General features: G+C 41.5%; 2 protein-coding genes and 1 long non-coding RNA gene across 4 annotated transcripts; 1 reads left to right on the forward strand and 2 right to left on the reverse strand.

Annotated features, from left to right (window-relative positions):
• Positions 1-17,079, forward strand: mmd (monocyte to macrophage differentiation-associated). Of its 2 annotated transcripts, XM_089019132.1 has the most exons (8): positions 1-134; positions 6,647-6,695; positions 7,948-8,029; positions 9,280-9,440; positions 9,614-9,688; positions 9,775-9,876; positions 9,965-10,034; positions 14,317-17,079. In XM_089019132.1, the coding sequence occupies exons 1-8, from the start codon at positions 68-70 to the stop codon at positions 14,518-14,520; spliced, it is 810 nt and encodes a 269-aa protein (XP_088875258.1). In that variant the 5' UTR covers positions 1-67; the 3' UTR covers positions 14,521-17,079. The 2 variants fall into 2 exon arrangements, with proteins under 2 accessions (XP_088875258.1, XP_088875259.1); XM_089019133.1 differs by lacking the exons at positions 1-134; positions 6,647-6,695 and adding an exon at positions 6,800-6,933.
• LOC148885671 (uncharacterized) lies at positions 2,048-6,767 on the reverse strand. The gene is made up of 2 exons (XR_016118101.1): positions 6,629-6,767; positions 2,048-3,929 (listed from the first exon to the last, which is right to left on the reverse strand). It is a non-coding gene; the product is annotated as an uncharacterized LOC148885671 (long non-coding RNA).
• On the reverse strand, positions 16,668-27,370 carry hlfa (HLF transcription factor, PAR bZIP family member a). The gene is made up of 4 exons (XM_089019135.1): positions 27,104-27,370; positions 24,456-24,809; positions 20,728-20,933; positions 16,668-19,540 (listed from the first exon to the last, which is right to left on the reverse strand). Exons 1-4 carry the CDS (start codon positions 27,210-27,212, stop codon positions 19,325-19,327), a joined length of 885 nt encoding a protein of 294 aa, XP_088875261.1. The 5' UTR covers positions 27,213-27,370; the 3' UTR covers positions 16,668-19,324.

Genomic DNA, 27,370 nt, shown 5'->3' on the forward strand with positions numbered 1-27,370 from the left:
AAGCGTGCGTGCACGTCAAATCCCGCTCAAGCATCCTCGAGCCAAAGCCGGCCGGCAGTCTGCTCCCATGTCAGATGTCACAACTGATAAGGCGCACGCTTGTTTTGACGCACTCTTTCAGTCTTGGGATTACGGTGAGTGAAAACATTCGGAGAAATGTTGCCAAGGTGGGCAATAAAAGCCGCTGAAGAGACTTGCTTTAATCAGGAAGGACGTAGCCTTTTCCTTGAGCTGTGCTGTTTAGGTCTTTCATCTCTGATCAAGGGCAATGCAACCTTCGGATCTTGAAGTATCATCATCCAATCAGTTTTTGACTATGTAAATTGTTATAAATTACTGCAGGGTCACAAATTCACCAGATGGACCTCAATTTAGTAGTTTACACTATATTGGCATCCATTATTTTGATTTAGGAAAGTCATAAATCCATCAATGTTGACAATCAATTCTTCTTTTGGCTTTTATACTGTTGAAGTATCATTATCCAATCAGTTTTGGACTTTGTGAATGGGGTTGTCATAAATCACTCCAGGGTCACATATTCAACAGGTGGATCTAAATGTATCATAATAATAATACATTTCCTTTTTTTCCTACTATATTGGCATCCATTTGACTCCATTATTTTGATCTAGGAAGGTCATAAATCAATCAATGTTGACGTTCAATTCTTCTTTTGGCTTTTATACTGTCCAGATGTCTACTTTGATCTCCAAAATCCTCATAAATCAAATGTTAGAAGTCACTCAAAGGTCATACATAAATGTATTTATTGCATCAGAGGAAATCTACCATTTGGCATTTTTAACAACAGGCAGACTTGAATGTCCATTCATGCTCCGTTTTATGGTTTATAAGGGTCATCTTTGCTAGTTTGATGACTTCATTCAAATTCAGATGGGTTGGGGCTTATCAGTATATCAATGGTCACAAATCAGTGTTTGTTTTAAGTGTTATACTCCGTTTTGGAGTATATGAAGGTTTTACTACTTGATTTGGAAATGTCATAGGCGGATGGATTAATGGATGGAGGAACACTATTTATTCAGTGAAGGAAATTCAGTGGTGGCTGTGACTTACGGGTAAAAAACTTCCCATTTTAATGCTGTTCTATGCTTTTAAAGCATCTGGGTAGAATCCTATATTTTGTATGATGGTTATGAATTGTCCCACCGCTTTTTTTCTTTGATTGTTTTGCTCCTATTTTGAGAATTGGGTGTGGAAGGTGTTATAAATCACATTGCTTTTTACATAAGTACTATTGTCTATTCTCGAAGCATGTCATTGTCTTTAGCTGTGTAGTTTTTCCAAATCCAGGTTGACTTCCTGATTGGATGCTGTTCACAGATTAGGTCCCAACATTCGGTTAAGTCTGGTCGGAGCCCTTACGTAATTCCGAGAATGCTTCTTCAATTTGGGAACGCTCCAAGAACAACAGCGGACAAATCGTGTTGTTGTTGTCAATCGATTTTCCATTAGATTAATATTAACTCATTCACTGATTTATTCGGGAATTGAAAATATCACAGAGCGCCATTCCTGAATTGGTTCGGGTTTAGTTTTTTTCATGCTTGGGTGCTGATAAAGCGCTGGCCATGGCCTCTGGCAACAGTTTTTTTTTTTCGTCTTTTCCACTAGGGGGCGGCATCTCTCTTTTTTCCATAATGCTTTGTTGCATCTTCAGTAGTTGTTAAAGCGCAATATAAACCTATACACGTATGTATTGCATTGTATTTTGGACAACCACGACCATTTCACGCTCATATAACTCCAGACCCATTTAATTTAGGGATCAACTCTTTTTTTCTGATGAAAGAAGAGAGTCTAAGGTTTCTAACGCTGCATTGAATGTTTATGTAGTCCTAAATCTCAATATTCTGTGGGTTCTGCAATTTGAGTGAGAATGACAAAAATCAGGCACTGGAGTGGACACATTTTTGCACATCGTCTGGCAGTGAGTTCACACTATAAACATCAAAAAAGGGACACAGACCGATATTTTCATTATTATTCCAACAAAAAAATGAAGACCCTTTCCTTGCACAGATCCTGAAATAAAATTTTACTCTCCCAGTTGAAGTTCACTGTACTGTATCATTGAGGCATCCATACAAGTAAAAAAAAAAACATCTAAAGACACCCAAATGTTCAAAAATAATACCATACAATAACAAAAGTCCATGAGGTCAATGGTAACATGCAATGTCGAATGCCTTTGATTGGTCAACTGAACTTTAGCATCAAAATGACATTTGTTCTAAACCTGAAAAAAAACTAAGGTGAATAACTATCCTCAAATGTACTTAATAATAATAATACTTAAAGGACAACCGACATCACTTTTTTGTTTCCTAACTGACATCAGAAAAACATTTTATAGCATCTAAAATACCCAAAACACACAGTACGATATTTTTAGGCAGATGCAAAACACCAATAAAAATGACTAAAAGTGTCCAAAATCTGCAAAAAAAATGAACCCGGAAGTGGCCCGTTTCAGAAGGTCCCGCCCCCTTGTTCGTGGCGTCACCCCAAGACGTCTTGCCTTGCTGGAGAATCAAAATAATGGCTTCAGATTCGGAGAATGTGTTTTCTTGTTACTCATCCAGTTATGAATATGATTCAAATAGTTCTGAAGAGAAAGGCATACATGTTTGAAATCGATTAAAGAATTTATTCCGTGCCATTTTGAGGCAACATTGGGGGGAAATGTATCACCAAAAAAGAGGCAGAAAATGACGACCAAGCTCCTGTGAGGAATTAATAAGCCCGTTTCCACAGGCTGATTAATTCCTTACATGGAGCTTTGTCGCCCTATTCCGCCTCTTTTTGGTGCAACATGAAGTTTTCAGACCAAACAAAGTACAGCAAAATGCATTGACGTGATAGAAAGACTGCTACAATGTGTCCTTTTTTCGGTCAGGGGCGTTCCTTCAGTGACGTAGGGCGAGCACTCGTCATCAACTCAAAAACAAGACTTCCTGAATATTCAGCGCGAGTCTTAAAACGTAAAATATAGCTATATGCGGTGGAATCTTTGTAAAATACGCCCAGCAGGTCATTTGAAGCCATTTTACAAATTATGGACACAACTTTTGTCCTTACTTTTCAAACAGCTACTAATTAGGCTGAATCTATTTCATTCACGCTCAGCATTGCCATACCAGTAGTTGTTGCACTGCACTGAAGGAGCGTAACTCCACCATAGCGTCCAACTTGCACGTTTCTTCATTATTTGAACCACTTGGAATCCTTAACTGTCAGGCGGGCGGACATGGTAACCGTGATGTCTTGCATGTACATACTTACAAAAAAATGCTAAAAAATGTTCGAATTAGAATACAGCGGAGGAACACCAGTTATGTTTTATTGGAATTTTACAATGCATAACAGTTTGGGAAGTGATAGCGTGACTTCTCTACATGCCCAATATTTCTTTTAATACGTCATTTTAGGATATGCTTATTTGTTGGCTGAAAAGGATGAATTGGCAAGCAAGAGATTTTCAGTGGCCAAAAGCAGCGGATTGTGCTTTCATAAACACTTGTTTCACTCAGCAGCAACCATTACGTAATAACCATTAGAGTGCCATCTGGAGAACGTCTCTTTCAAGTTAACAATTGCCTTTTATCATAACAGTTACAGTCCGAGATGCAATTACAGAGTAAAAGCGCGTCAACAGGATAATATCGGTCCTTACAGGTACAAACGCAGCTGCTCAGGGGCGTGCAGTGACCTTTGAATGTGAGATAGGATCACAATATTCCATGTCATTGTACTCACCTGATGTATTTGGTAGGGAGCAGTAGAAAGCTCAAGTGTGTTTTACCTGATGGGGGATGGTAAACAACTTTTGTTGATGGGGATTTGTGGATGGTCGGTGCTGCTGATATTGCTGGATCCGGGCTGATTTGGCCCGAGTGCAGAAGCTACAAAAGACAATGGGACAATAGTTGGTTTTGGCAAATATTATATGATTATAATACGCCCTGGGAATTACTCTCTGTGAAAAATCTGCTATACCCAATGACCGTTTGGAAATGTCATGTTAAGACAGACACTAATGTAGGGTGAAGTACTGACTATAATCAAAATTATGTCACAATTGGACTTTGTGATAAATAAGCCTGTTGCAATAATGAGAGAGGTTTTGCCTTGGGTTTCTGCAGTACTGTAATCTCAAACATATCTTTGCCTTTCTGTGTACAGTTTGAAGACAATTAAACACTATACACGGTGAGTCGTGATGACCTTGCTGAGAGCAGGTGCAGCAGCATCTTAGCTTTGAAAGAGCAGTTCTTCAAGTATATGACGGCATCTGCAAGTCTTGTGACCAAGGATAGCAAAATAATTTAATGATATGTGTATCAGAATAAGGAACTTTTTTCCGGATATGAAAATGACTTCCACGCGCATTCAGAATTTGTATTTCCCCAATAGGTCGTTGGCTGAACCCACTGTCTATCACGGAAATGGTTCCTTTGCGTAGGCGTACTGGGTCAAGCCAGCCTCCACTCGCAAAATCGAAGTCAAGTGAGCCGCCACCTCGATTGACAATACTGTGCATTACGGTAGTTTGCGGCGAGCGAGGACCACCTTCAAAATAAAAGCGTCACAACGAGTGCATGCCCGGCAGGGATTTGAATATACAGTAAATAAACAAAAAATATGGAAACCAAGCGGTTTCTTGGCTGTCAGGTAAGAATCACATTAACTTAACTCTCAGAAAGGTGCCAAAACTTGTTCTCAAGTGGAGACAGAAAAAAACCTAATAAGTAATAATTATGATGATGATGATGATGATGATGATGATGATGATGATGATGATGATGATGATGATCAGAATCAGAATCAGAATCATCTTTATTGCCAAGTATGTAGAACACACAAGGAATTTGTTTCCGGTAGAACATGCTGCACTAGTATCGTTGTCAAAAAAACTGCTAAGTGGCACTATACAGTTCCATTTTGGCTACTGTTGAAAGAGTTCAAAGAGTTAATGATGATGATAAAAGTAAAATAAACACCATCATAGTTGAGTGCATGCTGACATTATTTTTCATTAATTTTAAAAAAGTTTTTAAAGGAGAAAATCGTCGATATCCCTGGACGAAATCGACACCGGGGGAAAGTAGAGCACACCAGCTATCACACCAGACAACTCTGATACAGATCTGATGTTTTATTTAGAAATAATGGACCTCTGACAATCGAAAACGTATCGATATTGTTCGGCAATTAAAAAAAAACTATGTTTTTTATATTGACAATCAATATGTTTTCACTTTTCAGAGGCCCATTATTACAAAATAAAACATCTGATCTGTATCAGAGTGGTCTGGTTGGATAGCTGGGGTGCTGTAGTTTCCGCCAGTGTTGATTATGTCCCAGGATATCGAAGATTTTCCGATTTGGAAATTTGTTTATATTGATGAACAATATCAATATTTTCAGAGGCCCGCTATTCCAGAATAAAACATCAGATCTTTATCAGACTGGTCTGATACGATAGCTGGGATGCCCTGGTTTCCACTAGTGTTGGTTTTGTCCCGGGATATCGAATAATATTCGACTTAGAAGTTTTTTTTATTGACGAACAATAATACGTTCGACCCATTATTTCAAAATAAAACATCAGATCTCAATCAGAATTTGGTTGTATAGCTTGACGAACAATATCGAATTAGAAGTTTTTTATATTGACGAACAATATCGATACGTTATCACTTTTCAGAGGCCCATTATTCCAAAATAAAACATCATATCTGAATCAGAGTGGTCTTTTTGGACAGCGGGGGTGCTCTAATTTTCCCCAGTCTTGATTATGTCCTGGGATATCGAATATTATTCGATGTATAACTTTCTAAAAATTGACAAACAATACCAATATGTTTTCACTTTTCAGAGACATTCTATTCCAAAATAAAACATCAGATCTGTATCTGAGTGGTCTGGTTGGATAGCTGGGATGCTACTGTGTTGTTTATTTTACTTTTATTGTTATTATTATTGTTATTATTACAACTACATTTTCTATCTCCACTTGAGAACGCGTCTTGGCACCTTTCTGAGTGTTCTTTCCTAGGTTAACGTGATCCTTACCCGACAGCCTAGAAACCGCTTGTTTTACATACATATTTTTTGTATATTTAATCCAAATCACTGCCGGGCATGAATTCGTTGCGTCGCTTTTAATTTGAAGGTGGCCCACGCCGCTCGCACCGCGCTCGCTCGCCGCAGACTACCGTAATGCACCGTGTTGTCAATCGAAGTGACGGCTCACTTGACTTCGATTTCGCGAGTGGAGACTGGTTTGACCGCAATGTAGGCGTATTGCAGCAAAAGGAGGGCGGGCGTGGTCCATTCGAACAGGCTAGCCGGCCTCCTTCGTTTTTTTTTCTCCCCGATCGAGCCGGTCGCCTCTCATGGATCTTTCTACCTCAAAGGCTTCACCACCAGCGAGCACTTGACCCAGAATGTTGTGCAAGAACAGACTAAAATGCTGCCTCTGAGCAATTGCGAATGTTTGCGGCTCGGTCGCGTGTATGAAGCGAGCTAATGCTAACTCAGTGTTGTGAACGGGATAGCATCATCATTGTTTCATACTTCATTAAAATAAATTAATCACCTTTTTTATGCTGTAAAGGATCACAAGACAGTGACACTGACATGAAGATGGTGACCAGCTTCCACAGGTGAGTGAGCGACAACGAAATGTGGAACAGATTGTCTCATCTGCCGTCATTCAAATCAAGCCAACGCTAATCGCTTGCGACGTCATTATTATGTCGAATGAAGGATGACGTCAAGGCAACCGGAAGTGACAGTGGAAACGGATTGGATTTGCCTTTATTAGTCTCGCAGTGAGCGGAAGAAACGTTGAACTAAATTGAGGATTTTCGTTTACATAAAAGTAGTTCTCTGCACCTAAAGGTAAAACGTAACATTTTTAACCAGGTCTTCTTTCTTGTGAGTTTTACTGTAGTATTCGATGCTAATTTATAAATGTTAGCATGAAGTTACATGACTTAAGTCATTTTGCTTAAACAGTTCATTTAAATGAACGTTAAATATTTTATGTCAGTTCTGCTGTCTACTCACGTTTGAAGAATTCAGGCCCCAAAACCAGTTTGACTTACCCACTTGAATCACGGGAAACAAAAAGACATCTCATGAAAAATCTCATTAAGTCCTCCTTGTAGAAACACACAAACTTTTCCATTTTGGTTGTAAGCGGCCATTTGCCTTTGCACAAGGTCTTTTTAATTCTTTGACAATTATGCCCCCAACCTAGTTTGATAAATCAACAAGAAAGACTTCTGTCATGACTAAACCCACAAATATATCTCAAGAAGCCAAGCCTGAGATGAAAATGAAAGTCAGAAATTTTGATTTGAAGTTAAAATGTTGTGTTGGCTGGGTTATCGGGTCCATAACACATTTAACATGCGTGGTTGAAGTCCACACAGATGCACGCACTCTCCAAGTAAAGCCGTGCATTGTACAGACACTTCACTGAGATATGTGTCAAGGTTCATTGCCACCTCACTCCGTTATTTTGGATTAGGTTAAATCAGATGTAAAAACACTCGTCTGAACACCCGACTTTCTTAAATTACACATTCGGTGCAGAATATATAATGTTTTATAAACGTGTTATTTAGATTTACTATTTATTGACAGCCATAAATTATAGTAAGTGCTAGCATAATTTGATTTATGGGGTTAATTTGTTCTGTGACTGCACTCATAACTAGAATCAATCATATCTCAAATCATCTTTCCCCATTGAAATAAATGGAAATTCAATGAATCAGTCGAAAACATACGTGCATATATTCGTAACATTTCTACATTTAAATGGTGCAATGTTTGCCTTGATGCTTTAGCATCGACTGGTAGTTTGTTTGGTAGTTGGTTCGCTGATGTTTGTGTGTCTGTGTTTAGATTTATGAATAGACGGCCTTCCGCTAACTGTCGTTATCAGCCCACCTGCTATGAGCATGCCGCTAACTGCTACACGCACGCAGTGAGTTGCCATCTCTCCACCGACATTTAACACCAATTCTTCATTTCTATCTTGACCAGTTAGTATAAAAACTTCCACACACAAAAAAAACTGAACATGTATTTGAAAATATTTAATTTGCATGATTAAATGTATTTATTTATTGTGGAATTCAGCAAAGTTGATGAATCTCTGAGGCCTCCATCAACACTTTGTTGATAATGTAGTAATTCATTTTTTTTTCTTTCCATCACAATTTTTAGGAATAATAGCTCTTAAATGATTAACATTAATTTAAAGTATATTAGATTGTATTGGATTTGCCTTTATTAGTCTCGCAGTGGAGAAATTTACATTTCACAGCAGCAAAGTTATGAAAGAAATTAACTCACTCACTGCCAGAGGATGTATAAAAATGTGTCCACTCCAGTGCCAGGGTTTTTGTCATTGTTGCTTAAATTCCACGACCCACAGAATATTGAATTTTACTACTCCATAAACATTCGATTTGACTTTAAGATGGCGCCGCGAGAGTGGCTGCCTTTCCTTTGTTTTTCTACTTCTTGCTTTCCTTTCATATTCCTTTCATAACTTTGCTGCTGTGAAATGTACATTTCTCCACTGCGAGACGAATAAAGGTACATCCACTCCCAATCCCAATGCAGCATAAGATACCTTAGACTCTCTTTCATCAAAAAAAAGTTATTTCCTAAATTATATGGGCCAGGAGTTATCTGAGCTTGAAATGAGGGTGACTGTCGAAAATACAATGCAATACATACATATTGATTTATATAGCGCTTTAACAACAGCTGAAGCTGGACCAAGGCATTAATATGGGAAAAGAGGGAAATGCTGCCCCCTTGTGAAAGGGTAAAAACATCACCAGAGGTCCGGCCAGCACTTTATCGGCACCCAAACAAGAGAAAACAATAGCGCTCCACGTCATATTTTCAATTCCCAAATACATTCGGGAATGGCAGTGAATGAGTTAATTTGCATTTATTTATGTATTTATTCATTAGTTTGTTTGTTAATTTATGTATTTGTCTATTTATTTATTATTAAAGAAATCATCCAACTTTTCACCTGAGCCGTACTTTTAAAACCGTATTTTTCACCAAACACTGATTTTACTTTGAAACCCTGCTTGAAAACGTTTCAAAACAATTTAAACATGTTTTTTCCAGCTGAGTTTTTCAGGGTTTGCTTACTTTTTGTCCGCACCATACGCAGATAAAACTCAAATGTGTTGTGTGTGACGTGCGCAGTTCCTGATTGCGCCAGCACTGGCCGGCACGGCGGTACTACACCGGCTGTCGCCTGACGACTGGCACCGCTTGACGGCGTGGGTCTACGGCCTGGGCCTCAGCGCCCTATTCCTCATCTCCACCGTATTCCATGTGATCACCTGGAAGAGGAGTCACATGAGGTGAGGCGAGGCTGGGGGACAGACCCGCACCAATCCGTCACTTTTTCATGACACTTATGGATCATCAACAGGTTCTAGAGATCTCAGAAAAAAACTATTTGGGTTCTGATCTGCTGAAATGGCGGCTTGTCAATATGTTTGGGCTTTCAAGATGGACTTTGTGTGTTATTCAGGGAGGTGGAGCACTGCTTCCACATGTGCGACCGGGTCGTCATCTATGTCTTCATCGCTGCCTCCTACGCGCCTTGGTCAGTGCGCGCTGGCCTTCGCACGGCCACACGTACACGCTAGTCGCCTTCTTCCACTCACGTTGCCTCGTCACCCCCACTGTCAGGTTGAACCTACGCGAGTTGGGCCCGGTGGCGTGCCACATGCGCTGGCTGGTGTGGCTAATGGCGGCCGGGGGGACCTTCTACGTCTTCAACTACCACGAAAAGTGAGGCGGGTGGAGGTTCGGTCGCCAAACGGCGCTGAGCCAGCGCTCCCGCTTGACTTTGTCCCCTTTTGCTTTTCTCTGACGGCAGGTACAAGTTGCTGGAGCTGGCTTCATACCTGACCATGGGCTTCCTCCCTGCCTCCGTCGTCGCCTCCATGGTCAGTACGGCCTTCAACCTGGCCTGAGCCTCCGTTGCATGTTAACTGCCATTCACAAATTTATTTAGGAATTGAAAATATGACTGAGAGCCGCATTCCCAAATTTCTTCCGGTTTTATTTTTTCATGCTTGGGTGCCGATAAAGCGCTGGACATGGCCTGTGGCAATGTTTTTTCCCTTCCGCAAGGGGGCAGCATCTCCCTTTTCCATGTTAGCGCTTTGTTCCAGCTTCAGCTGTTGTTAAAGCATGATATAAACCAATATGTATGTACGTATTTCATTGCATTTTGGACGACTGCCCTTATTTCAAGCTCATATAACTCCAGACCCATATAATTTAGGAATTAACTCTTTTTTCTGATGAATGAAGACAGTCTAAGGTTTCTAATGCTCTCTTGGGTGTTTATGTAGTTCTATATCTCAATATTCTGTGGGTCCTGCAATTCAAGTGAAAATGACAAAAACCCTGACACTGGAGTGGGCACTAAAGTTATTAAAGGCGCTTATAAATGGAACTCATTATTATTATTATTATTATAGTACAGTAAAGTCTCGTTATATCGATATCGGATATATCGATAGTCCCGGTTATATCGATATTATTTCTATGCACGCACGGAGAAAATTACATATAAACAGGGTCGGATATATCGATAGTCCCGGTTATATCGATATTTTTTCGGACTCCCTTGAATATCGATATAACGAGACTTTACTGTATTATTATTATAGTGAATGAGTTACGTTTGCAGGCCCTAAGCAGACATTCAAATCAAAGTAAGGTTGAGACTTTGTAACTCTGGTTTTATGGCAAGGTTAGGATTTCACATTACCATTTTTTGTCTGGTTTTGGCTTTCAAATTTGGATTTTGGAAGTGTTAAGGCTTCAAGTTTGGGTTGCAAAATGTAGTTTCAAGCCTTGGTATCATTTTTGGGTTCTTTTTTAGACAGGTTTGTCCGAAAGAGGATTAGGCCCAGTGGGAAAAAAAATATGGTTAGCAAAATTCTGACTTTATTCTCAAAATTCTGACTAGAGTTAGAATTCTGACTCAATATGACTCACTACAAATATACGACTCACTATAATATAATATGACTCACTGTAAAGTCAGAATTCTGACTTTACAGTGAGTGACTATAAAGTGAAAATTCTCACATTCTTCTTCTTTTCCTTTCGGCTTTTCCCTTGAAGGGGTCGCCACAGCAAATCAGTCTCCTCTATCTTTGGTGGTTTGATCCGCATGTTTGTTTTGGCCAAGCTTTTACGTCGGATGCCCTTCCTGAAACAACCCTCTGTATTTATCCGGGCATGGGACCGGCACAAGAAGACATATGTCCCTTTGTGGCTACAGAACAAGCGACTCGCTCAGTAAAAGGCTCCCAAGCACAAAATGGTCATCGGCACAGCAACATTCAAAAAAGCAAAAACTATACTCACCATTTGATGACAATGCTCTGAACTGACCGTGAAATGATCATCTCTTTCCCTATATTACATAACAAACAGAACTTCAAAGTCCTTCAAGCACATAGTGCCCCCAAAATGTTTAGAATGCGACATTGAAAGTGAGAATTCTCACATTAAAGTCAGAATCTTGCCAACCTTATTTTTATTTCTTCAATGGCCCTAATCGTCTACCGTAGGTTTGAAGGCAGGATTTGGTTTTGAAATTTATGTTCACTTAGCTGTTGTTGCCCCCTTGTGGCGACTTTTATCACAATCCCATTTTACGCGGTTACGTCATAGCTTTGCGTCTGCGTCGTACAAGAAGTCACACTCACGCACACACTCACACACACACACACACACACACACACACACACACACATTGACTTTGATCGCTGTCAAACCACGTGACGTCGCATTGAGGCTGGGTTGCCAGATCCGCTCAATATTACAGCATTTCACAAAATGAGGATACAATATAACTTTCTTAACACCCCCACTTATACGTACTCAGTTTGCTGTAATGTCCACAAAAGCAAATAGAAAAAAACCTCGACTCTGTCTTACACATTTCAACTTCCAAAAATAATTGGTGCAAACTCAATCAACTTTGCCTTTGAGGCTGGTTTAGTCATGATGTCGGCCACCATAGCTTCAGTTGGACAACACACCAAGTTCATTTTACCCTCATTAACAGTTGACCTGATAAAGTGGTAATTTATGTCCACATGCTTACACCTCTGTCTATGAACAGGATTCTTAGCAAGTGCAATTGTTCCCTGGTTGTCCTCAAATACAGTTGTTTTGGTGTATTGGTCGTCATCAATAATGAAATTGCCGTCCCATATGATTTTGATCACCTCGTCACTTCTTAACTCTTTCACATAAATACAATAATCGGCTGGGGTTTGCTTGTATTCATTATTAGTTCATTAATCATGTAAGACCCTGTTCCAGTTTCGGACAGATTGTTTGAGACCGTAAAGCAGGGGTCGGGAACCTTTTTGACTAAGAGCCATAAAAGTAAAATATTTACACACACGCGCGCGCGGCCACTTTTCAACAAAATATCAGAATGTATTATTTAAAATAATAAATTCAACTTGCTGGTCCAGAGGCGAAGTTACTGCTCGCTAGCCTGCACACGGCTCATAAACTTCCACACTTGCTATCTGCAATCTACTTCTCGCAGAAGTATGTTGATGCTAACGTTAACATCGGGCTTGTTAAAATGTCACCGACATCGATGGTATTGTTTCATTGCAAATTAGAATCATTTTCTCTCCTCTAATGCTCCGGTGCATTTACGCTGAAGTGCACTAGTTGGGCTCATTTAAAGGGGCGTTTACCTGTTTCAACATGACGGCCGCTATCATCCAATCAAAATGGCGCTTTCGGCCATTCTAGGTCAGTGTCATCCAATCAAAATTGCGCTTTCCGCCAACTGCAGCCGCAACGGGAAATGAACGTCGAAAAAAAAACGACAATATGTATTTAGTTTTATCGGCGAGCCATATGCAATCATCAAGAGCCATATATGGCTCGCGAGCCATAGGTTCCCCACCCCTGCCGTAAAGTTTGTAAACTAGACCATCATCCTTTTCTTCATTTTCCTGAGCTGCTTTTTGAAGCACCACTCTTACACCTGTTGGATTGGCTGTTGATGATAATGTCTCTCCATTGTCTATGTTTTCCACTTGGCTGTAGCCATTTGCTACAAATCGTGCTTTGTATTTGTCTCTGACATCGACATCACATTTGATAACATATACCCCCCCCCCCCCCACTGTTTTCTTGCCTGCTGGTAGGATTGTTACAATAAATGTGTTGTTGTCATTTAATGACTGCATTTTGTCATCCATAGCTATTGCCCGTTCTTGTGAATCTCATAGCCTCTGCATATATTTGCGGAACACCACACACAGTAGTAACAGTAGTCCACTGTGGTGTGTGCCTCATTGTTATCGATGTACTCAATCACAAAATCATCTAAGTAACGAGTTTTCTTCCTTTCCTTCCCTAATAGGATACCTTCTATTTTCATGTTCATCATTTGTGTCACTTTGTTGTGTGAGGTTATGTTCATTTGGCCTAATCTCTATGACTGGACCGTCTTGTATACATGACTCTTGGGCTCGATTAAGCTCATTAGTCTTAGGCTGTCTCATGCCATAATATGTGTTTTCATCTGTTTCATTTGTCTGTGTTTCTTTCTCCACAGCTGCCTTGTTGACAAACGTCACAGGCCTATGTTTTAGCACTCTATTTGTGTTTGGATTGTAAACCAGGTGTGCAGGGCTATATTTATCAAACCCCACAAAAAGTCCTCGCTCACCTTTGGGATCCAGCTTTCCCTTTTCCTGTCTGTATGTGTAGAATGACGATCCAATTTTTTTGCAGTTTGGATACATTAGGATTCTTACCAGTTATCATCTGATAGGGCGTTTGCCCTGTACGCCTGCTAAAGCATCTGTTGCTTACATGTGTACAGCACGGAGAACAACTGCGTAGTATGAGAAGTCACTCACTCACACACACACACACACACACACACACACACACACACACACACACACACACACACACACACACACACACACACACACACACACACACACACACACACACACACACACACACACACACACTGGGTTTGATCGCTGTCAAACCACGTGATGTCGCGTCGTGGCTGGGTTGCCAGATCCCCCCCAATATTAAAGCATTTCACAAAATGAGTACACAATATAACTTTCTTAACAGACAGGCAGTACTTCAGAACTAGATTTGCAGTATACTTACCAATGACGATGATCCTCCCGCTTTGTTTTGCATCAGAACTCGACGGAGGGACTGGAGGAACTGGCGTGCGGCGGCCTTCTCTACTTCGTGGGCGTGGTCTTCTTTAAGAGTGACGGGGTCATTCCCTTCGCTCACGCCATCTGGCACGTGCTCGTGGCGTTGGCGGCGGGCGTTCACTATTACGCCATCTGGAGGTATCTCTACCGATCGCCGCCCGACAGCATTGCGTGTGGCTCTTGAGGATCCTGCCGTGCGACTGCCTCCCAAAAACAAACAAAACTATCGTTGACCACATTCCTACAGACACCAAATGGCGCTTTGACAGCGACTTTTAGAAATACTCACAGTCATTCCAGATGCTCGGTGACTAACTGCACGCCAAAGGTTAATAAATATTTCTTACATCGATGGGCAACCATTTATTTCCATTGCGGTATAAGCAGATTGCGCTAACGGAGCGAAGGACAGAAAGAAGAGATTCCGCAGCCCTTTGTTTGCATATTTCAAAATGGCTACTCCATAATCGCATGCCGTGAAAAAAATCTGAGCCGTGTTGAAGATTTCCCAATGGCAATTTCAATGGATAGCGACCAGTCAAAGTGAGTTAACAATTTTGATTGGTTACCATGTTGTGCTAACTTGCTGCCCGCAGGTAGAAAAACAAACAACAAAGACGGCTGAGGGATCTTTCATGTTGTAAAAGTGAAACGGCGCCCCCTCCTGGCGGTTTTCTGCATTTTAAGAGATTTTCAATTTCTCCTCATTTGAGCATTTGGTCTGGATTTTAATGCACTCGATTGGCCGCAGTTGTGAAAAATCCGACTTGAGGGCTAAGTTGTCTTCTGAGCGAGTCCAAAATGCGTAACAGTACGAGTAACATTGAAGAAATGCTCGAATGATTTTCTGGGAGTTATTTCACAAATGATCGTATTTTCTGTCACGTGGCGCCATTTGGGGCAACGCCACTTCCTGTTGTGTTTTTTTTTTGTATGTACGTTCCTGGCCTTCCCTCTTCACTTTGTGGTGCTACGGTCATTCTCTTGCTGTCAATAAAAAGCATATCAACAAATGGATTTTTTTTTGTCGTTAATGAATGCTCAACGTTTTTGTTTAAAAGAAGTATTGCTTCCACACAAAAATTACAGTTAAGTTTTGTATCGTTCATTTGCTATATTATATATATATATATATATATATATAAATGCGGCTTTTGAGCTAGATGCTAAACTAGCAATATGTTACACATTGGTGACCGTGACGACTACTACAAAAGCTCCCCCACTTACGAACAATAGCACATACGAACATTTTTGTCGGAACGTGTAGTAGTCTCTCCAGTTGTACAAGTACATATCTTTATAGAGCATATTTTATTCAATGTTTATTTTTCAGGACAAACCAATACAGGTTACTTTTACAAGCCTTAAGCATTCTTATATAAACCTTAAACCTACTTATATAAACCATAAACATAAATTCCATACAAAACAGCACTGAATCAATTTACGAACAAATTCACCTTACAAACGACAATTCGGAACGTATCTTGTTCGTAAATTGGGGAGCGTCTGTACAGAATCATCCGTCGGATTACTGCAATTAACCCAATAAAAGGTTCTCTCTTTTTTTTCATCCAGCCTACAAAATTTGAGATGAAAGCAAACCAAATATTTAGATTTGTCTGTAAAAGCTTTGCTATCTAGTTGCTAGGCAGAAGAGGAGTCTGTTGCTGTGGAAACGCTGTGCAACGTTTCTGCGCTGACAAGGTGGATGATGTTACATGGGCGAGAAGCACCCGTCGCGCAAGGCACAAAAACAGAAAAAGGATGAAAGTCACATGTTTTGCCCGCCGACTGTGATGATATCACAGTGGTTATTATTTTTGATGATGCAACCCCACAAAAAAAGTACATTGACAGTGTGCCAGTGTAATAGTGTGACACAATAGAACACGTCATCCATACTGCATTAAATATTTTTGTGCTAAATCTCTGGCAGACTTACAAGCCATTTTTTGGAGGGCACGGGTCCTATTAAGACTTGAAAAACAAATAATTAACACATAATTGAATTAATGATCAAATTGTTGGACAATTTTGATATTTAACTTTAGACACCTTGTCCAACCTAAAATGGTTACAATATGACAAAGCAATTAAATTGAACAAATATTTGCTTAATTAAATATTTAGTTTCAGCCCTAAGTACTGAAAATAGAAAAAAATGAGGTAACCTATGGAGCGTCCACAACTTATTGACTCGCAAATTAATTCCTGACATCTGATTTCTCGCAATAGGACACGTTTTTCATGACTACTTTGGCCTATTATTGCAATACCGCACGACTATAGACAGAGTGCGTAATAGAAAAACCATACAGCGCCAAGTTTCTATTGTCATCTTTATTAATATTCTGGATCTGTTGTGCCTTTAAAATACATATTCAGTAAATGTAATAGGAAAAATACTGTACAAAACAACAACGTATAGATTTATAGGTTTTATATATAAACATCTCTTGTAACCAATATATCATCTCTGTAAGCGATTGGTTTTGTCTGCCACAAACAAGTCCGCCAACCCCCTGAAAAAAAAGTTAAAAAATAAAACGCTTTCCTCCTTTTACATTCATGCCACCATCTTGTTGGCCAGACGGGCGGCGGCGCCGTCGATGCAGACACTAAGGGTGGGGGAATGGGTAATTGGGGCAGGGCTCTACCACATGGGGCCAAAGGTCACGCCTCAGGGGTACACGCTAAATTCAACACAAGCTGAAAAAAAAAACATTTCCCCCAAAAAGAAATCAAAGAAATGGGGTGAGGGAGATGAAATCATGCTGGAAAAAAAACGCACGAAGCGGCAATTGAAATGAGGGCGGAAAAAAAAAATAACGGAGAAAGATTGCGAACACCATTTTTTTTCCGGTGCACAGTGAAAGGAAGGGGAGTGGGGGGTTGTCGGTCAATCAAAATGGAGATCAGCTGGTAGTTTAAAAACATCAAAAGGTAGTAAGTAGAAGAAGGTAAAAAAAAGTCATCCGTGGAACGCGTCCTCATCATGATGGCTTTGACGCGGCGGGTGATTGGGGGATTCGGGTTCGTAGAAAAAGGAAAAACAATTTGTCAAGCCCCTTTCACCCGATCTCAATTGACACGTTGCTCGTGTGTAAAAAGTCAGCGATACAAAAGTGTTCATGAGATTGTCAACTGTTCGCATTTTGGTTTTCCGGACAAAAACAAAAACATTTCTGCTTTATGCTAACGACGAATGCTAATACAAATACAAACGACGAGGCCAAACAACAAAGCGCTTCGACTTGTTTCACAAGAAAGCGAGCGGCTAGCGGCACAATTCCTCATAATGAATGATGCAACACTCCAGGAGTTTGCAAAGTTGGAAACTTTTCACATGGGGGGGATGAATGGGGGGGGGGGGGTTATAAATTGAAGGTTGCCTCTTTTGAAGAGTGCCCCCAATATTCAAGTTTCAGAATTCCAAGTTATAACTTGGTCCATTTTTTTGATTTGTGTTGCAAATGAAAAATATGAGTTGTGCTCGTGCTTCAACTATGCTATTTCTCCATCGAATAATCATTAAATAATCCTTACAAAAATAAACCATTAAGGAATTAACAATATATATTTTTGAATATTTATGGCTATAAATGTTTCTTAATTGATGATGATTTACTTTGTATTAAATGATCCTCCAGTCACAATTAATTGTGATAAAAAGTTCACAAAGATACCCCTCAAATTAATAATCCAAATAATAATCCAATTCATTTCTAAGCGCCTTTCAAAACTCTCAAGGTCACTTTACAGTCACAGGATCAGTTTTTTTTGTGGGTGAGCAGCGGATAGAAAGCTAGCTAAATTGCCCATTTAACGTCTGATGAACATGTTCTGGGAAAAGTTTCCAAATTTTGACATTTTGGATGAATTTATCAGACTCCAAAGAACTGGAATGTTTTCCGGGAAGCTTCCAGAAAACTTCTGATTATTTTTCCCCAAAATCAACATGAATTGCTAAAAAAAATGACAGAACAAAATTTTCCAGAAACTTACTGAATAATTTCCAGAAATGCAGTGGAATCGCCCCCCCATATTTTTTTTCCCAATTCAAACACGGAATGCTTGTGACGTTTACTGACACGGAAAGCGTGAAAGGGGCTTGATTTTGTTTGTGTGTTTTGTGTGTGTTGACGACACAGTCCTTAAAGGACAACCGACATCACTTTTTGTTTCCTAACTGACATCAGAAAAACGTTTTATAGCATCCAAAATACCCAAAACACGCAGTATGATATTTTTAGTGAAATGCAAAACACCAATAAAAATGACTTAAAGTGTCCAAAATCTGCAAAAAAAATGAACCCGGAAGTGGCCAGTTTCAGAAGGTCCCGCCCCCTTGTTCGTGGCGTCACGCCTTGCTGTAGAATCCAAATAATGGCTTCAGATTCGGAGAATATGCTTTCTTGTTACTCATCCAGTTATGAATATGATTCAAATAGTTCTGAAGAGGAAAGCAGACATGTTTACAATCGATTAAAGAATTTATTCCGTGCCATTTTGAGGCAACATTGGGGGGAAATGTATCACCAAAAAAAGAGGCAGAAAATGGCGACCAAGCTCCTGTGAGGAATTAATCAACCCGTTTCCACGGGCTGATTAATTCCTTACACGGAGCTTTGTGGCCCTCTTCTGCCTCTTTTTGGTGCAACACGAAGTTTTCAGACTAAAGTACAGCAAAATGCATTGACGTGATTGAAGGACTGCTACAATGTGTCCTTTTTTCGGTCAGGGGCGTTCCTTCAGTGACGTAGGCTGAGGACTCGTCACCAACTCAAAAACAAGACTTCCGGAATATTCAGCGCAAGTCTTAAAACGTAAAATATAGCTATATGTGGTGGAATCTTTGTAAAATACGCTCAGTAGAAGCCCTTTTACAAATTATGGACATAACTTGTCCGGAGACGTCGGTTGTCCTTTAAAGGGGCGGTGTGCGGGTTTGCGTGGCAAGAGAGGGTGGGGGGGGGGCTAACTCACAGTGGCCCGTGCCTGGCCTGGTACTTGGCCACGACGTTCTTGCAGCGGCCGAGCTCCTTACGCAGGTCGGCCACCTCCAGGCGCAAGGCGGCGTTCTCCTTCTCCAGGAAGCCCGCCCGGATGGCGATCTGGTTCTCCTTCAGCCGACGGGCGTCCCGCGACCGCTTAGCTGCCACGTTGTTCTTTCTGCGCCTCGCCCAGTACTTGTCGTCCTGCAAGGCGGCCGCCAAACAACCAACAGCACAACGTTCAAATGTTTTTCGGTTTTGGTGATTAGGATGGAACAACAAAATGGATGCGCACTATTGTCTTCACTGTGTCGCTTTTGTAGTTAACTCACTCACTGCCATTCACAAATTTATTTTGAAATTGAAAATATGACGGAGAGCGTCATTCCCGAATTTGGTAGGGTTTTGTTTTTTCATGCTCGGGTGACGATACATTTTTAATCTTGTCCACAAGGGGGCAGCATTTCCCTTTTTTCCACGTTGACGCTTTGTTCCAGCTTCAGCTGTTGTTAAAGCGCTGTATAAACCAATATATATGTATTGTATTTTGTACAGCCGCCCCCATTTCAAGCTCATATAACTCCAGACTCATAATATAGGAATTAACTCTCTCATGAAAGAAGAGATGGTGCAACGAGAGTGGCTGCCTTTCCAGCAGCTCCTGTATGTTGGTTTTCTATTTCTTTCCTCCTCCTTTCATAACGTTTGTGCTGTGTTACTTCCGGGTAGAGTGAACGCTGGTGTGAATGGCTGCCGCTGCTCACCCGCACAAAAAAATAAAAAATGAAAAAATTCTTATCCCGTGACTGTAAAGTGTCCTTGAGGGTTTTGAAAGGCGCTTAGAAATTAAATGTATTATTATTATTATAACAATAATAACAATTATTATTATTACTACACTGTATTGAATGTTTATGTATTCCTAAAATTCAATATTCTGTGGGTCTTGTAATCCAAGTGACAATGACAAAAACCCCGGCACTGGAGTGGACACATTTTTGCATATGTCTGCTAGTAAATGAGTTCATGTAAAATGGATGCACATTGTCCCCCCTCCTCAATACATTTTTAATCTTGTTATGATTGGATATTGAGATTTTATATTTTGGGGGAAAAATAATGCATTTACTTTTGGAAGGATGCTGCATATGGGAATTTTTTAAATATATTTTTAAATTGCAATAATTCTAGTTTTTTCCTCAGATTGGGAGTTGAATTTTAATAGGGAAAAACAAACAAAGACTGTATCATAAAATGTGGAAAAAGTGAAGCACTGTGAGCACAGAAGTCCTTGTTGATGTACAATAAATGAGTCAAAATAAAAATTAAGCAGGCTTTCTATTCATTGATCAATTTTTGGAACGTCAGAGTTGATCATGGGGCGCGCGCACCTTGAGGTCTTCGGGTATGAAGACCTTGCGGGCCTTCTTGATCATGGGCTGCGGTTTCAGCTCCTCGGGTGAGAACTTGTGCTTGCGAGGGTCGAAGACGGCCCCGCCGGGCACGCTGGACAGCGCCAGATCGGCCGGATCGGGCTCGTAGCTCAGCGCCACCTGGATGGACTCTGGGTCGATGGGGCTGGGCGTGTCGCGCGATGCTAAAAGGGGGACAAAACGCACACATGCTATTATTCCTTTGCTTTCCCCCCCAAGCGGTTGCTGATTTTCTTTCTTTGGGCCTTGCTGGGCGATATTGTGTGTGTTGACCAGCTGGCATTGACGATTTAAGCTCCTTACAGGCACTAAAAACAGATTCTGCCGATGGAGTCGCCTCCGTTAGCAATGATGCTAACACACTCACAGCATCCGATTGGCTTGATAGCGTCAGTCGCAGCCGTTTGAATTTTCATCCTCATATCAGCACTGCCGCTGAGCTAGCAAGACATGGCTAACGATAAGCTCGCTTGTACACGTCATTGAACTTTGACCCCCAAACGCGAGGCCAACGTGCGATGGGTCAAAGTGCGTGGGCTAAGCTAATTGCAGTTTAGCCCGAGAGTGACTAGGCTTTTTTTTTCTCTGACATCTGACTTCAACGACGAGGCACTCATGGAAATGTTTGCTTTCAAAAACAAATAGACGAAAGCTAATCTGGTGCAAAATGGAGTTTGTGGTGTCACTTTTATCAGCACGCTTGACATTAAAGTGCAGGTTGTTAGACAGGAGACGACGCGGGTCACGCGACGGACGCTAATCCAGCCTGGAAAGTCATGTGCAACGGCTTGCTGACGCCGATGCCATCGCCAGCGTCATGAGGACGAGAACTAAATCGTCCAACGTATGCCCACGCACGATTAGCGATGGGTGAGTACCACCTATGACCAAATATGAGACAATCAATGGCCTTGTTTTGAAGTATCAATTACTCGTGAAGGCCGCCATGATCATCCGCCGATAAGCAAAAATCCAAAACAAAAATCTGACACGGTGGACGTTCGCCTCTGTAGCATTTTTGCACTAGACTGCAATAGATTGACAAACTGGCGAATCATCATCTGTGTCCCAAAAAAAAGTTTGACTATTTACAACTTTTTTTGTCAACGTGTTATAAAAAACTAGCTGTACGTGGAAAATAAGTACTGTATTTTCTGCACTACAAAGCGCACCTAAAAAATAATAATTCTAAAACTGACCATGCGCCTCATAATCCGGTGCGTTTTATGGATGGAAAACGTTTTAAAATGTCATTCGTTAAAGGTGCATTTCCAACGTCTCTCCACACGAACATGCAATGCGAAACACTTGATGTTGTTGTTGTCGAGCCAGACGACCAAAAGCAGGAACAAGAGTGCACGTGACATGCCCGCACACACGCTTAAATCCATGTGAGGCAGGACAACTTGTGCGCAGGGAGTGAGCGAGGAGTGAGGGTGGTGGGGGGGGGGGGTAGTCATTGCGTGAGAGGGGCTTAAAGAAAAAAAGGGAGTGCGTGAGAGCACAAGGCGGGGCCACAGTCAGCCGCACATGCTGTCTGCATGTGTGTGCGTGTCACATGGACACACACGCACCAGGGAGCCGCGCGGCGTGAAGGTGAAGGCGCGCCTGCGCACACGAACCAGCACCTGATGCTACTCGACACCCGGTGTAAAAACACAACAGGCTGTTCCCGAGCCCTTCCTGTCACGCACCTGCACACCGTCGTCCAGTTTGGCGACAAATTTAGCCGCGAGTCGCGAGTAAAACTCCGGGTATAAATCATGAACCGGTTGCCAGTTTTCACAAGTTAAGTGTCTCACATTTAAAGGGAAAGTCAAGTATTAAGAAAAGGTCGGATCATATCTAATCATATCATTGTGGAATTTGAATGTCGCAGTAAAATGGAGGCCGATTGAGCAGCCGACATGGGTGGCCATTTTGTTATTTGTTGTTGGCGGAAAAATGAGGTCACAGTCGCTCCAGGCTCAGGTAGCGAGCGGGCGTGGCTCAGCTTGCAAACTTCGCAAGGTCAAACGTCAAAAATTGGTGAGCTGTGATTGGTTGTTATCCGAGCGACTGTCGGGTCATTTTTATTTAGCAGCAAGTGACAAAATGGCCACACTGAGATGGACGACAACGGATGCATATTGCAGCTTCAACCATTCGATAAAGGCGATAAAAAAATTACGATTCAACTCGAGCATCGGTGTCAAAGTCAAGGCCCGTGGGCCAAATCTGGCCCGCCACATCATTTTATTCAATCCGCGAACGCAAATCAAACTTGTGAAATTCCATGATGCCTGCTAAAGTCCCAACCAAAATTTAAAATTGTCGTAGGCAAACCACAATAACCATCATTATTCTTGACTTTCAAATTTGAAAAATGAGTTAGACAACCCTGATCTAGATGCTGTGTTGACCACCGGGAGACCAGCAGACAAACTTCGGAATTCTTGTCCTTGTCAAATTTTTGACCTTATTAGCTTTTTTTTTAAGTCTTCCTATCTGACAAATAATAGAGAGCGTATTTCATGTTTGATATCCTGCTTTGTGCAAGTTGTTGCTCTTAGTCCGATAAAGAAAAAAGAAAAACAACAAAGCCATTTTTTTTTCCTCAACGACCGATCGCTTTTGCTTACAAACTCTAAACGACAAATTCATTTGGATTCACCAAAGGGGATTTAGGGCATTTTGGAAAGAAACAAACCCCTTCGTGAAACTTAACTCAGTCACCACCAATGCCAAATTTATTCAGGAATTGAAAAGCACGACGTGGATTGCCATTTGCGGATTGGTTTTTCTTGCGGAGGGATGCCGATAAAGCGCTGGTTTGACCTCTGGCAATGTTTTTTTCCCCTTCCATGAGGGAGCAGCATTTGCTTTTTATCCATGTTAGCGCTTTGTTACAGCTTCATCTGTTGTTAAAGCGCTATATAAATCAATGTATGTATTGTATTTTGTACAGCCGCCCTCATTTCAAGCTCAGATAACTCCAGACCCATATAACTTTGGAATTAATTCTCTATTTCTGATGAAAGAAGCTAGTCTAATGTTTCTTATGCTGAATTTAATGTTTATGTAGTCCTACAACTCAATATTCTGTGGATCCTGCAATTTGAGTGAACATGACAAAAACCCTGGCACTGGAATGTACACATTTTTGCACATCGTCTGGCAGTGAATGAGTTAAATGTCTCAGCTGCCATGGCAACACAAGCAACGACGCCGACGATTCGTCCTTCCAATTGCGTGATGTTGTTCCGTGACAAAATGCGCAAAGTTGAAGCGAATTACGATGTCTTTTTGTTTAGTTTTTTGTTGTTGTTGTAAGTGCTAGTTTGAAGAAGCAGACTCCGCATTTTATGGTGTGTCACAAATTCCATAATAGCCGTCATTGATGCATCGAGTTCCAACAAATTACGAGCTCCAATAATATGTGACCGGCAGCAATCAAACGCGATGGCCTACTGCTTTGCACCAACATCGAGCGAGTCTAGCAATTGTCTATCAAAAAACGCACACACACGCACAACATGTTTTAAAAACGTATTAGCTTGCCGAAAGAACGACAATGCTAGCTAGTATTTGCATTATGCACAAACCACCAATCCGACTTCAATCAAACGGGCCACGTCTCGAATGGGCGACCAATCCCAGCTAAGCAGGAAGTCCGCCCGTGTGCTGGCGGCATGCGTATTTGTTACCTGTGGCCTTGGGGCTGCGCAAGCATGTCTGCTGCTGTTGCTGAGCTGGCACGGCGCTGTGCACCGGGGTGGTTGCGCGGCTGCTCAGGTCCACCACCGAGGGGGTCGCCGGGGGCTGAAGGGCCTGGGGCACTTGCTGATGCTGCTGCTGCTGGTGGTGGTCACTTTGCGCCGTGTTGGCGGGAATGCCGTTCTCAGACAAGAACTCTTCCAGGTCCATGTACTCCAGCTGGAAGTTGTCGCCGTCGTAGGGCAAAGTCTTGTCCCAAAGCGTCGGCCCCAGGAAGGCTGACTGTGGCGGGTTCGCCGTGCCGCTTTCATCCTCCAACTTCTTTTCCTTGTCCTTGCTGAAACCTGCAGGAAAACGAACCAAAGTTAGCGGCTCACTTATCAGAATCAGAATCAGAATCATCTTTATTGCCAAGTATGTAGGACACACAAGGAATTTGTTTCCGGTAGAACACGCTGCACTAGTATCGTTGTAAAAAAAAAACGGCTAAGTGGCACTATACAGTTCCATTTTGGCTACTGTTGAAAATCGACACGGCTGTGATGACAAACAATATGCCAGCGGATGGCGACGTTCCTTTGGATAGGAGATCAGCACAGGTTTTGAGGAGAAGAAAATGATGTCGATTATGACTTTCTGAAAGCATAACTATCATCAAATTAAAGTATGTGTACGGTGTAGGGACACTCAGTAGTGCCCCTGTGTGAAGTTTGAACGAATTCGCCCCTCACAATTACTGTCGCCAATATTTGTGAATGAACGCATTGCAGCCATTTCATCTTCCATTTATTTTTCTTCAGATGGGATTTAAATACTCCTCTTTCTATTTGGTTTTGCTCTTTTGCTTTTTTTCAGTGCCATTAACAGCAGTGTGTGTGGTCTGAATATCACTCCTGTGATCATTACAGTTGGCCGCACAGAAAAAAGGAAGTAATTAAGTCAATCAACGGTATTGATACCGAAGCAAACAAAACAATTCAATTGGAGACAAGTTTTCCAAGAAAAACAAAACAATGTTATCGATTGAGTGCCTGGTTGGACCTTTGAAGAGGGGATTACATTTTTTGAAGCATATGAAAGCTATTGAGGCAGATCACATTGAAGATTTTTTAAGGCTTTGTAAATAGAAGTACTAATTCTAATTGTGTACTTCATTCTCAGTTCATTATCTCACGGAGATATGTTAGCACACGGCAGGCAGAAAGCTGTAATTTTTCAGTCTGCTGCCAATTTCAAGTCGCGCATTACAAGCGGGAAACAAGGGGAAATGGCACCGACAGGTTGGACAGGTTTATTATAAGGATTATTGCGGAAGTTCCAAAAAGTATCTGTGTGGCTCGTTCAGGAAACGGAATTCATTGTGCTTTAAGATATAAACAAAACAAATAATACACAGAGTGAAATGACTAACACTTAAAGTGACGATATGTTCCAGGCCGCCCCATGGAATGTGACCAGTAAAAGTCATCTTCTCCTCTTAATTATATGTAAAACATTTTCCAGTAGAGCTCAATACTCCTTGGCATGCTGTGGTACGTCAGTCTGAATTAGGACTTCAAACTTGTCTTAACCGACAAAAGAGGAACGTTTCACTCAGCAGAAGAAGCTTTAAAGAAAATTTAAGTCTACACAATCACGTGAGCGCTGCTTCTCAGTGGATGGCATTGCGAGCTGACATGATCGCTGTGTTATGTTACACACTCACAACATAAGAGGACAACTTCAACATCATCGAGCAGTCAACATCACATTGGAACAACACTTAACTAATAGCCTACATGATCAATTAAATCCTTAAATCGTTTTATTTGTGAGCACTTTTTACTGAATTTGGCTTTTGAAAATGCATCCCCTGTTGATGTGTCGCCAAAACAGAGGAGATAGTTAAAATAATAGTCAGTGTTGATTAGTTATCCGTATTTAGCCCCTTTTCACAGTCCTGCCAGCGATATTTAACAACAAAGGGGCCAATTCAGAAACAAGGCAACATTTGCGCACAAGAAATGATCACACTTCAATACTGCAACTATTTGGACAGAAACTTCATGTTTTCCACTTTAATGAACTATGAAGTGCCAAAAAGCCTGTTTTGAATCATGTCACTGTCTTGATCCCCCCGCCTTCCCCCAAGCAAATCAGTCCAATCGGATTTTTGTGAGGAATGATTCAGAGAATTGAACTGTGCAGTAGATATTTGACATGTCCTCAGCAGGTCCTTGTCCAATTACTATAATGACTATTTTGCCGTTGTTTACCACACTCACGCAATCACTTGAATAAAAGAGACAAAATAATCAGAGGACAAACAGATCCAATCAAACGCCACGTTTGACCTTTACTCAACGGCCTCATTCGGACATTTGTAAGCAAAAACTAAACACGAAATTTGTGTTGCTTTTAAGAATAACAAAGTTGCGTCGTTTTTTTTTTTGCCCCCGAGGATTAAGTGTGAGGCGCCCCCTGCGGGTGACAAGCGGAATCCACGTAATCGCCATGAAAGCCGCACCAGCGACGAGAAACCACGAACTTTCAAATCGGCTTTTAAATTCGGAGCCAGCCTTGTTTTGCTCGTTTTCGTCTGCATTCGGCTTGCCCTCCCACCCCATCAAAGCAACATGTCAAAGGTTTGCTATGATACCTTCATCGTGGTGGAAGGGCAGCTTCAGCGGGTTCTCGAGCAGCGACTTTAGCACGCCGTGCGTCGGCGGCAGGAAAGCTGCGTTGACAGGATGAGGTCTGCTGGCCATTTTCTCCACAGGGCGTCGAAATCCCGCTGCTGGGGTGGCCCGCGGGGACTCGCGGACGGTGGAAAGGAGTTCTGACAGTCGACAAACGAGCGACGAACTGGAGGCGGAGGGAGGAGGCAGCTCTGCTTTGACTGACGGACGGACAAAGGGGGGAGGAG

This window comes from Hippocampus bargibanti, linkage group LG17 (genome assembly GCF_051943395.1).
Source record: "Hippocampus bargibanti isolate YZ-2025 linkage group LG17, ASM5194339v1, whole genome shotgun sequence".
Lineage (NCBI taxonomy): Eukaryota > Metazoa > Chordata > Actinopteri > Syngnathiformes > Syngnathidae > Hippocampus > Hippocampus bargibanti.

Coding starts and splice junctions, on each gene's coding strand:
- hlfa (XM_089019135.1), bottom strand. CDS start 27,212: ATGGCCAGCAGACCTCATCCTGTCAACGCAGCTTTCCTGCCGCCGACG. Junction 20,934..24,455: donor GCGCAGCCCCAAGGCCACAG/GTAACAAATACG, acceptor TCCCCCTTTTAG/CATCGCGCGACACGCCCAGC. Junction 19,541..20,727: donor TCATACCCGAAGACCTCAAG/GTGCGCGCGCCC, acceptor GCCGCCTTGCAG/GACGACAAGTACTGGGCGAG.
- mmd (XM_089019132.1), top strand. CDS start 68: ATGTCAGATGTCACAACTGATAAGGCGCACGCTTGTTTTGACGCACTC. Junction 135..6,646: donor CTTTCAGTCTTGGGATTACG/GTGAGTGAAAAC, acceptor TATGCTGTAAAG/GATCACAAGACAGTGACACT. Junction 9,441..9,613: donor TGGAAGAGGAGTCACATGAG/GTGAGGCGAGGC, acceptor TGTGTTATTCAG/GGAGGTGGAGCACTGCTTCC.